The sequence below is a fragment of the Gordionus sp. m RMFG-2023 genome, chromosome 4 (genome assembly GCF_954871325.1).
Source record: "Gordionus sp. m RMFG-2023 chromosome 4, tfGorSpeb1-WG-v2, whole genome shotgun sequence".
Lineage (NCBI taxonomy): Eukaryota > Metazoa > Nematomorpha > Gordioida > Chordodea > Parachordodidae > Gordionus > Gordionus sp. m RMFG-2023.
In genome coordinates, this window is record NC_088778.1 from 23,340,151 (window position 1) to 23,353,514 (window position 13,364).

Here is a 13,364-nt window from a genome sequence, read left to right on the forward strand (position 1 = left end):
TCCTACCATCTCAAAAAGAGCTAGGTCTCGCTACTAAATTTTTAAAAGGAACTAGCTCCCGTTCCAAGTAATGGAGTGCCACTCTATCAGCTCCTTTGATTTTCATTTGTTTTTTAGAAAGTACACGAAACAAAATCATATTTTATTTTATCAAAAAAGGTTTTATTTATATCAAATGATATATCAAAATATTTGTAATCTTTTATTAGCTTTTATAAATAATTAATTTTCTAAATTTGAATCTAACAAACATCCACGCCTCTCCCCTAAAACTGTTTAGCAATTTTAAACAGGCCCTCAATAGGAGCACTAGAGGGAAGTAGGGAATTGTATTTTATAAAAATATTTTCTGATTCAGGATATTATCAAAAATAGTAATTTTGAATCATTATTTAAAAAGTATTTGTCCAAATGGAATTCGAAAAAATCTTCCAAATCATTGCAGGGTTTACGTGAACTAGTAGCTACTTTTGCATCAGGAATTTATTTTCTTAAAAAATTAATTAATTTGTATTTTAGTTCTATATTTTGTGCATTTTTTATCCATTTCCAATTTAATTTGAATGCAAGATGGATTATAACCGCAATGATATTTTCGTATAAACATTTGAAAATCTGCAATAAAGTTATTTAAATAGATAATTAACTTTTTATTTCAATTTCTTCTTTTATGATGTCTCGATCCATAATATAAAAACTACCTTTTATCATATAGAATATTAATGTGACTTACAAGTTTTTCAAGAAATTTTCAATATAAAAAGAAAAAAAAACTTGATATTTAATATTTTAAATGATTAGATGAAAACTCACGGCCTTTATATCCAGTTGCCTACTAACTAAAAACATAATAAATCCCAATTCTTTGAAACCCGACTCTTCTTTTAATGATGCAATCATCGAATGGAGGACACGAATTTCTGCGGATCACCCTCTTCTTGAATCTAATAAGCAGAAGAACTGGGATAGGCCTATTATTGCACTCTGCGTTGAATCACTCCTTTCCAGAATGCAATTATCTGACCGTCCCTTATTCTCTTCTTTGCTTAATGGTTCAGGCCATGAGTTTCTCGAGGCCATTCCGTCTATTAATCTGCAATTACAACTAAATAAAAACGAGCTCACACATGCAATTGGTATCCGTTTAAATTGCCTTATTACCCGACCCCACATATGTTCAGGTTGCGGCTCCGCAGTTTTGGGCAATGGAAGACATAGTCTTCATTGTCGCTCATGTAAAGGTCGAATTGTAAGACATAATCTATGCAATTCGATTATTCTTAGAGCTCTTAGATCTGCTCAAATCCCCTCCACTCTTGAACCATCCGGTCTTTTCAGATCTGATGGGAAACGGCCTGACGGTATTTCGCAAATTCCTTGGAAACGCGGTCAATTCCTGGTCTGGGACTACTCTTGTATTGATCCACTCGCTCTATCAAATCAAACAGTCAATATACTCGAGAAAAAGGAGACACTCAAAATAGCGAAATATTCCGAAATCTCTCAAGAATATATTTTCATCCCCATTATTTCCACTACCCTTACTACTTTTGGGAAATATGCCTTATCCTTTTTCAAGGAACTCGGCTCCCACATTCGTCAACTAACCGGTGAACCCCGCGAGGGCTTCTTCTTAAGGCAAAGGCTCTCCATCGCAATACACAAGGCTAATTATATTAGCTTCATAGGCAGTCTCTCCCCACAAGATTATCCTTCCTAACCTCAATATATTTTTTTTATTTTTTTTTTTAACACCGTCACAAACATATCCTCCAATACTATATTTATTTATTTTTTTAAAATGTTTTTTTTAATATGTATATAAATATATATACAAATATTAATTATTATATATTTTTTTAAATTAATACATTCTTTATATTTTTATATAAAAATAATATATACTACAAAAATGTCCAATTTTTTCAAAATTGACACTGGATTTATTGTGCTTATACGATATTAATTTTATATCATAATACTAAATAACAATAAAATATAAAACTCGGCTCAACATTTAATATGTCATAAATTTAAATAAAATTTCATTTTCTTTGAATTTTAATTAAAAAATTTATTAATATTTAAAAAATAATTTAATTTATACATTTAATTTCAAAGAGCGGTGGAGCGGCGCTCCTCCACTCCAGACCTAAAAGGAGCTAACTCCCGCTCCTGATTTTTAAAAGGAGGGGTTCTCCAGGTGTTTTTGAAATAGGTAGAGCCTCTCCTTAACAACTCTGTATATTATATATTGGATCGTCATTAATTTTTTAAATATTATGAAAAAATATAAATACACATTGTTTTATTTTTTAAATATTTTATTACAAATATATTATTTTACCCTGTATTATTTAGTATATATATTATACTACTATATAAAATAAAAATATATTTTATTATATATTTAAATTTATTTTATAAGTTCATCTTTATAGTTCATAACTTTATAGATACCAATACCATATTACCATAAAATTTTTTTTTTGTTTTATTAAAAATATTTTTTTAAAAATATTGGTTAATTTTTTTCCCCCCTTGAATCGGACTGCCCACCTGAAAATATTATTGTAGTGGACAAAACTAGCTTTATCCATGTAGGTTCACCCATTGGAGATGCAAGTGCTATATTGCCAAATTTAATAGAATGAAAAATATTTTAAAACATTTACCTGCTCATTTTATTTACTTAGAAATTTTTTATTTATTCCTAAAATTTTACATACCTTTCGTTCATCAACAGTCCCTTGAAATATTATTAGACCTTGAAATTCATTTAAAAAGCACTCTCGAATCTATTTCAAATATCAAATTCTAATCACTCTCCTAGATGCAAGCTACCCTTCTGCTAAAGTTAGGAGGTAGAGGTATCCATTCCCATATCCTATAGCATTTCAGCCCTTTTATCCTCTGTTGCTAAATTTTGATACACACTTGGAGACTTGGATATTATCGATCCACATCATATGGCAACATTAGACTTCTGGATAAAATGCTCCAAGCCGTTCATTCCAAATTATATAAGACAAAAAGACTGAATTCACCACTGATACAACATTGCGTCAAATACCTACTCTGAGTATACAGAATGACAACAATATGACTCATTTCCCGGATCAAATAATTCCAGCTTCCAGCCTCAGCTATATGCCACTTTGGTTACGACTGGTTAGAAACCATACCTAGTTATAATTTAGGTTTGTTACTAACCAACAAAGAACTTATAATAGCTATAGGTGTTTTTCTGGATGTAAAATCGTAACGCCGACATTATGTGTACGATGTGAAACTCATATCGATAGCCTTGGATACCACCCCCTACATTGTCGTTTTTCAAAAGGCAGATTACCCAGGCACTATGCCATCAATTAGATCATCAATAGAATCTTGAAATCCACAAATATCCCTTTTACTTTGAAACCCTCTGGCCTCAGCCCTGATAATCAAACCATACCTGATAGAATGACGCTAGTACCTTGGAACTAAGGTACCCCTAGCTTGGGATTATACATGCTTAATAGATCTTTTTGCCAGATCTTTTCCCAACTTCATCACGAAAGATGAAAAACAATGTTCCGGTAGTCTCAGACATCTGTGGATCATTTGGACTCCAAACCCTAAAATTATTCAAAACAATAGGGCAAAGGTTACATTAATCACAGGTTATCCAAAGAGGGCTTCTACCTACGACAAAGAATATCAATCGAAATTTGTCAATCCAACTGTATATCAATACATGGGTAATTAAGCCCCGCCGACCAAACCTAAATATTTTATTTCTTTTTTTTTATTCTCTTCTCTTAATTTTATATATTTTTTTTAATAAAATATAGATATAGCATGTTAATTATAATTTTAATATTCCTTTAATAAATATGATAATTTTTTAGATATATAAACAATAAATAATTGATATATTTTATATTTCAACTTTAATAATATTTTATATATTTCTTCACACCCTTGAAGACCTAGATAATTTAAATAAAATTATAATCATTTTATCAAAGCCACATCCTATTTTATATAATATAAAGAGATCAGGAATAAAAACACTAGAAAAAAGGAGGTCGGATATACTTTTTCAATGAAAAGAATGATAAGCTCAGGATAGAAAATTCTATGAGGTTGGGAAACAGGGATTTCAGGGTTTCTTTTTTTATATCTGTTAATTTAAAAATTAAAATTTTTACTCATAATGACCATAAAAAACATCCAGATCTTAATGCTTTAATTCATTCAATATCATAAAAATTATCCAGATCTTTTATTAATTCATTCAAATGATAAATTAAAGAAAATATATTAATAGCAATGTATTTTTTCCGGCAATATGTTATTTTTTCAACTTTATAATCTAAATATCTGACTTTACCCCAAATGAATTGCATAATGTTTGGAATACCTACCTTATGAATTCCAGATAATTTTGCCATAAATATTTGAATTATTTCGTTTTACAATAGATTTGATTAAAAGAAACTTATTTCTTCCATTGAAATTGCCACATATATAGGTCATTTATATTTAGCTTGTAATTATTTTGATAATGGAATTATTTTAAAATCCTGTAAAAACACATTTATTTAATAGATAAATTAAAATATGAAAATATGAAAATTTGTACATGTTGGATATAAAGATTCATTTGAAAAATGTGCAATGCAGAGACATGAGTATTTGTTTGGTTTAAAAAATTCTCTTTAAGTGCATTATTGTTAATTTTTTTTTTAAATGAAAATTTTTTTTATTTTATGATTAGAAAGAGAAGTAATACTTTTTTTGATAAAGGTAAATATAAAAATATATCTTTGAAATCTAAATAATTAAGCCACATCCTACCCTATACAATAATATGAATAAAAATAATAAGTCAGAGATATTAACACTATGTCTGTAAATTAAAAAATAGTAAAAAATAATATTAAAAATTATATATACTTATATTTTTATTCATGATGTTTATATTATAATTCAGATGTAACTTAATTTTCATTATAACAAAAAATATATAAATGTATGCTTACACATATGGAAAGAAAAACATCCTTATTTTTGCTGAGCTAAACAAACTTTTACATGGATTTTAAATTTATGTCATTTTATATTACAAAATATTTATTCATATTCTGTCGTAAATTAAGCTGCTATTTTTGTTATATAAAAAAACATACAAATCAAATATTTTAAAGTCCTCTCTCTAGCGGTAATTTATTTGTTACTTTTATTATATTATATAAAAATTGTTTAATATAAATATAATATAATTTTCTACATTCATTAAAATATGTATTTTTAGAAAATTATTAATTATTTTTATATTATATATTTTTGAAAAATTTAACGTTAAAATCATTTTAAACATAGACTTATTAAAATGAATGTTGTATCTTTGCAAATGGCTATCAAATAAGCGATGTTTTTATGACCATTATAAAATTGGGCGTTGAGCAGTCTATCTTAATATCTATGGCTAAACGTTAGATGCAGGCCATACCTTTCCTCTCCTTTCTCGTTTATATTAAATGAATTCATATGGTTGCCACTCCATATTTAGTATCAATTCATTTCTGTTGAAATGGATGCGATCTCAAATTTTTTTTGCTGACAGTGGCTACAAGCTAATATTGTCAGTCCAAACTATTTAAAATGCAGGAGAAAAATTTTATTACATATATGAGCCCTCTCCCCCATATTTCATTTTGGTCTGGGTTCTATGCAGGGTTCGGCAAAATTTTCAAAAAAAATGTATTCGACAAATATATTTCAAAAAATTTTTTTTGAAAAAATGTATTTAAATATAAATATTTGCCTACAAAATATTTTCAAAGAAAGTATTTAAATACAAATGCTTCAACGAAAACTTTTTCCACAAATAAATATTTTAATACTTTTGTAAATCAATTTTTTTAGTATCACATCAATTTTTTCTTAAAATAATATTTTATTTTTATTATTAACCATTTCTAAAATGATCCAATATCTAGTAATACGTAAACTTGATATATATTTATCATTGCAGCAGTAGCATATCACATAAATTATGTAATAAGTGCAAATTTAATATCACTGTTTTGCAGATAATATAATAAATTGCTGGTAGATGAAATCACTCCATTTATGATTTTGATTTTATTTTTAATAGATATTACATTTAGCTGTCACTATAACTATATTTTATTAATTTTTGATGATATTTTGAAAAAGAAATTCCATTCATAATTGTCAAATAACATTTAGAAGATGTTATCATTGTCACACAATCCGTGTAAAAATTTTATTAACATAATAACTTAATATCGAATCTCCTTTTCTTTACTTATCATATCTATATCAACTTCAAAAAAACTTGTGTTTTCACTTTCGGTAATAATCATTTTAGAAATAAAACAGAATTTAAAATGGATGATGTTAATTTTTGGTTCCCTTCGGTCATAAATTTATTATGATAATTAAATGAGGATTTATATTTTAAATTCAATTTATAAAAATATTAAAAAAATGAATTCGTATTTGTATTCGTCTGAAAGTCATACAGTAAATAAAATACTTTCTATAATACTCAAATAAATACTAATATTAATATATTTTTAATACAAATATTTACGTTACTGCCCAATTTGAGTTCTACGGTATGTGTACCTAGTAGACTTGCCTACAGATTTTTTTAGGCAAATATTTATATAATAGAGATAAAAATTTCGGGGAAAATAAAATTGGGGTAATTGAAAAAAGGGTAAATAAAATATGAAAAATTCATGGAAAAAATAAGACAGTTATATGTAGTATATGTTAGCGAATATAAAATAATAACACTCATTGTCATATCCAAGATTTATTAAAGGGAAGGGGGAACTAGGGGTACTTATTACAGGCTTTTATGTCCCCAAATTATTTAACGTGATTATTTAATGTATACTTTGGTTGTCTATATTACTATTACTTTTGTTACGCATATCATAGTATTTAATTATTACGGTACACAGGGTATCATTTACATCTAAAATTATTTTATAGAACTAATAGGCTCCACCCATGGAAGTATAATATAACAATAAATACGTTCTTTCATTTACAATATATAGTTGGTGTCATTTATAATGATTTTATTGATTTTAAATGAAAACATATATTTTTTTGGGAATGTGGACTAAAAAAAATATGTAAGGTTTAAATTAATTATTATATCGAATCAAATTCATTTGTTAACAAAATGATATTTATATTAATATACTAACCAACTACCAAAAATATACATTAATAATTCTTTCAAATAAAAAATTATTTCATATATATCTATCATCGACGTAAAAGAAAAGACTGGATGAGGGATAAAATATTTATTTTCCCAATTTTTATTTTTGGTATTACAACTTTATTATGATCTTAGATCTCTGTAAACAATATTATTTATTTAACAAATTTTCTTGAATTGCATACTAAATTTTTATATAAAAACTGAAAGAATCCAGGGGATTTGACTTCTCTAGTCTATCATATTCATATCATATGATGTTAAAATATATTTTACAGTTAACCTTTAAGCGTAATATTAGATCAAAAATAACTATAAGAAAAAGAAGATAAAATTATTTCTCATTTAAATATCCTAATCACTCCTTTCCCCCATTTATTTTAAAATCGGGGCTACATTCTCGATTATAATTACGATCATGCACTAAATTTAATAATAAATAGGATATACAAGAGACGAAAAGGTTGGAATCGCTAAATAAAGAAGTGATAAATAGTTATGAAATAGAAATTGGTAAACTCTCGGATTATATTACCCACATCAATAAAAGTTTTTAAAAAAATTTTATTTTATAATTTTATATAAAACAAAATTTATATAAATAATATAGAACAAGATACGTTAATTGATACAATAAACGCATTACAAAAATCAACTAAGGCAAATTTAGATACGCAGAAAGAAAATATGGATTTGAAAAATGCTCTGTATAAAATTCAAAGAGAGAAAACTATTTTAGAAAAAGTTCTAACGTTTAATAATAGGATATTATTAAATAATTATATATATATATATATTAAAGTTATCATAAATATCGATTAATAATTTTCTCGCCCTTATTTTAAAAGGAAATCAACGATCTGAAAATCAACCATAAATCAGATTTAGATACCCTGAAAAAGGAGGCTTTATTAAATTATACAAATATGATGAATGAGAAAGAACACGAATGTAATTTTCATATTGTTTTAATTTTTAACAAAAGAGTATATAATTGCAAAATTTAAAATCTTTGATAATTCTATTCTGGGCTTTATATTCGGACTTAGGAGATTTCATTTGCACCATTTATGAATTCTATAAAATTTAACTAACTAATCAAATATAAAACGGGTAACAACTTTGCCAATTGATTATAAAAACTACGATTGAACAAATATTCTTTCAATTAAGCCCATGGCCCTTTGAAATATATTATAAGTGAAATGTGCTCGTTTCTTATATAAGGTTAGTTACACGTTATAAGTATAGTTTTGTTAATCAGAGTATAGACTGAGACCAGATAGATTGTCTACAATCACTTGGAAGTAAGGCAAATCTCTTATTTGGGATTTCCCTTTTATCTTCACTTTTCCATCAGACAAAAATCAGAATCCCATTAATAACAGAAATAAGGAAAATAAAAAAGTATTTAAAATTATCAAACTATTTATTCATTCCGATTGTATTATAACAAACGGATATTTTTCTCCCTTAACATATAAATATATAAAATGCTCAAAAATTATGTTATTTACTAATAAACTGAGATAATTTCTCTTTCTACTGCAAAAAACGCAAATTGAAATGTTCAAATATAACTATGGCTCCTTTTGGGAACCCAAATAAACAATAGTTAGCCATGATATTATAATCGTTTATAATAAGATTTTTTATATTATCATATGATTGATTAGTACTAATAATTTTTTTTTAAACATAATTTTTGTTAATGCTATGTTATTATAAAAAAAGTTACAAGTTGTAAGTATTATATAAGTTAAAGTTACATTATTAACACAAAATTTTAAACATAATACTTAGAAGATATATATTGTTTTGCCATGCATGCAAAGATACCATGACGTTACAAAATAACAAGCAAGAATACCAAAAGTTAACGACCCAAATGGCTAAAGCTAATGAAAAATCGGAAACTGTAGAGAATCAATGTAAAGCTCGAATAAGAAATATTACTATGGAAGTTAAATTTATAGATTTTGAAATATATTAATTAATTATAATTTTGGATAATAATAGTGCGAAAACAAAATAAGCAAAATTTGTAAACTGCAAAATATGAAGAGTATATCTACCCAGAATACAGAAATCTTTCAAAAGGTAAATAAAATTAATATTAAAACATTATATATCAAATACCAGTATAACATCTGCTTTAGAACCAAAAGTTTAAAAATGCAAAAAAAAGGGAAAAAATTACAAATGAGAAACTTTTGTAAATAATAAGATTTGAAGCAACCTGAATAAAAATATTAAAAGAGCAAAAAAGACATTTGAAACAGGAATGTTTTAAACCAGTTTTATGTTCTTATATTTTTATTATTTTATTATAACTCGTGTGTGTAAGACCGATTCTTATTATTTTTATAACAAAAAATACTTATAAATAAAATGGCAGTAGGATTTGTTTAAGTTATTAAGTGAAGGTAATTATGATGACAGCGAATTATTGATATTAAATAATTTTATTTAATTATCCACAACAATTAAACATTAATATAAGATTTATGAATATTATTATACTATTCAGAAATTGGAGCATTTAACTATGGAAAAGGACAAGGAAATCTCAGAATTAAAAATGGAGATAAATTCTTTAAAAAGTCGTGTCAATGTCATGAGTAAAACTCCATTTATCAATCCAGTGCGAAATACTTCTAAAAGAACAAAATAATTTTAATAAAATCAAAAATATTATCGTATGAAATCTTAATCGTATCATTTATGTGTTTTATGGAAAATTTATAAATTTTGATTTAATTTAATAAAGCAGAACCGTTTTTAAATTTAAGGCGAACCTGAATTTTTCAAAATCATTATAACTTTCATCTAATCAGCCCCCTTAACTATGGGAGATTCCCGAGATGGGCAGTCCTCCCCAAAACAAACATGGGCTCCAAATTTGTTTCTAATATAAACCCCCCCCCCCCTCAAAAAATAAATAAATATTGGTCTCCAAATAAACAGTCGCACCCCCCCCCCCTCATTAACTAAGACTTCCTGGCTATCGATCTGCTAGTTTTTATTCATATTTTTATATATAATTGTTTTATATCAGGGTTATGCATTTAAACGGTTAAATACGTTTCGGTCTATTGACCGATATTTGACAGGTCAAATACGGTCAAATTCAAATATATGTTTTTTTAAGTCAATATTAACTTTATTTTGAATATAATAGTAAAATGAATCTATAATATTAATTTTTTAAAATCAATGTCATTCAATAACTAACGTTTAGCTCTCCGTAGCAGACTCTAGTTTTGATTTATATTTACTAATATTTTTTAATCAATTTTTCTGATGTCTTAGATTTCAATCGATTTCTATTTTCAAAAGAATATTAACCCAAATCGACCTATTTCTTTCTAAAGAAGTTGAATTAGGAATTGTTAGTCACTTAAAGAGCATGATGGGCAAAGTTTAATCTAGAGGTCGGAATTGATTGTTTCTTGTGGAAATTACTCTTCCCACATAATTTGCTATTAAACAAGCTGTTTTTGCTTCTGAAATTAATTATATCACTTAAAATACTTTGATCATCATCACCTTGTAAAATAGCTAATTCTTGAATTATATCACATACTTCATTAAATTCACTACTAATGAGATGCTCCTCTTGATATTGGGGATCCAAAAAATAAGCAACATTATTATCATATGTTTTCATATCATATCCTTTTTTAAACATATTTTTAATTATTTTTCCTTTAGATTTTTTTAGAATATTTGACCGTATTTGACAAAGTCAAATAGACCTCCGGTCAATTTACTGAATTTGACCGGTCAATTGACCGACTTGCCAACCTTGTTTTATTTATATACATCTTTTGATTATTCAAGGGAATATTAGATGATAAATTTAAGTGTTTATGATGTAAGAATAATAACTAATACATTCAAACTAGTGTTGTTAAAGGAATCGATTTGAGCCGATTTTTAAAAACGGCTAACTCAATATTTTATCCAGAAAAATACAACGCAAGCCTGAAGATTTTGTTCATAGGTGGCACAAAGGTTTGGACATTTATTAATGAAATCTCAATATTTAGACAATATTTTTCTGGCTAAATTATTGATTCCGTTTTTAAGAATTGGCTCAAATCGAGCTATTAAACAACATTAATTCAAACAATGATTTGTTTAGATTTATTTTGTAAAAAAAATATTTAAAAAAAGAGAAATGGTTTAATCGAAAGGTCTTATATCAAAACCCCATTCAGAGAATAACTGTCTCCTGAGCTAATTTATTGGCCCCGAGACTTTAGCATTCAAATATGTGTGTGAGGACTATTTTAATAAGCAGCGTAGGGAAGGGATCCAATACTTACTCCCAAATATGCCAAAAAGTATATCAATGAAAAATTAAACTCTAATATCAAATGTTGACCCGAAATATTCATAATTACTATGAATAAATGGATACATAAATGATTCTTATAAATAAAATTAGGTAAATATAAGTCTTAATTTTAGAAGTATCTAACGGAATGATCTAATTTATCTAAAAAACAGTCGTTAATTTGAAAAATCTATATCCAATTTATGTTCCTATTTCTTTGTCATAGTTATCTCTAATTCTTGGGAAAAATGTATTATTATAGCCAGACCTTTTTCAGGGTACTAGCGTATTTCCAAACTTTCAAACACTATAGCACGTCATATGACCCTCAATTATATTTCGGATTTGTAAGACTCAGTGCTCAATGTTTAATACAATCCTAATTTTCCGAGTTTTGTTTGAACCTTTGGCCAGATGGGGTGCATGAAAATTAATCCATCGATGAATTAAAAGTTAATGTAAAAGACTCTTGAAGATATACAAACAAAAGTTTATAAAATAAAAAAGCAGCCATTTTAAAAATAAAATATATAGAATCTTTCCCCATAATATTTAACGACTAATATAAATGAAAAGTATACTTTGTAGAACACAAAATGAGCAAGGCTATCAACAATGTTTTAGGATATAAATCCAGAAGGTCAATTCTTGACGATTTGAAAGATGTGCAAACATATGCAATTCTAACAGATGCATCTAATAAGGAGATATCAAAACATTTCCCTTGATCCTCCCCTATTTCAACAAAATTAATGTCATTTCAATAAAACTATTAAAAAAATTTTCTCCAGATATGAAATATCCAAAGACATAGCTAACCATATATAATGGTAAATATGGCAGATTTGGCATTACCAATGAATTGCATGGCAGCTTTCTGATCTGATAATTCCTCAGTGAATTTGGCAAAAACCATAGTGTATTTACAGAATTGAGTCAGCATAATGTTGGTTGACAGGTTCCTCCTAATACGCGCCATCGTAGAATTTTAAAATTTTACAAACCTTTAAAAAATAAATAGATTATAAAAGCTGTATTACAAGTGCAACAACAAATTTGAAAGAAATGTTTATTAAATATAATGGTTAATTTAATATAAATAATTATTTCTAAATAAAATTACTTATCTCTTTAAAAAATATTTCAAAAAAAAATATTACTAAATTTAAAATAATAGTTTAAAAGTTAATCCCCTTTACTTTTTAACTTTATCATATTAACTTTGAAAGAATGAGGCGATTATATATTTATTGGAAAAGTATTATATAATTTCTAATTTTATATATTTTTATATTAGGTTAAAACATAAACTTTAATATAATACAGCTAATTTATAGGGGGATTTCATAATAGATAATACATAATATTCTAGTATGTGGTATATATGTAACATAAATTTATATATCTAACTATTTTTTTAATATAGGAATATTATTTTTATAAAAGAATAGCCTTAAAAGGCTAAGCTATGTGTAAATTCAGCATTATGCTTAAATCAAAAAAGATTAACTCTTAAGCATGCCTAAAAAGACGAGTTTCAAAATTACGACAATAGTAGGGGAGACCGGGGTACATTGAGTACAGGGGAACGTTAGGACATTCTAATTATAATTTGAGCTATTATTTTATAAGACTGGAAATTTGAGCCTAACATAGATAATTTTGTCATACATGATTGGCTAAAAAAGATTTGAAAAATATTTTGTATTTTAATTTTTACAGAAGAAAATGTGTTTTGGCATACCAAAAGTAATAAAAAATATT

The 13,364-nt window shown here is 26.3% G+C and overlaps 1 protein-coding gene across 1 annotated transcript; it reads left to right on the forward strand.

The window, feature by feature from the left end:
* Window positions 1-3,102: 3,102 nt before the first annotated feature.
* Window positions 3,103-9,932, forward strand: LOC135928741 (coiled-coil domain-containing protein 152-like). Its single transcript, XM_065465196.1, has 7 exons — window positions 3,103-3,171; window positions 7,702-7,807; window positions 7,869-8,002; window positions 8,107-8,209; window positions 9,094-9,221; window positions 9,278-9,358; window positions 9,789-9,932. Exons 1-7 carry the CDS (start codon window positions 3,103-3,105, stop codon window positions 9,930-9,932), a joined length of 765 nt encoding a protein of 254 aa, XP_065321268.1.
* The last annotated feature ends 3,432 nt before the right edge of the window (window positions 9,933-13,364 follow it).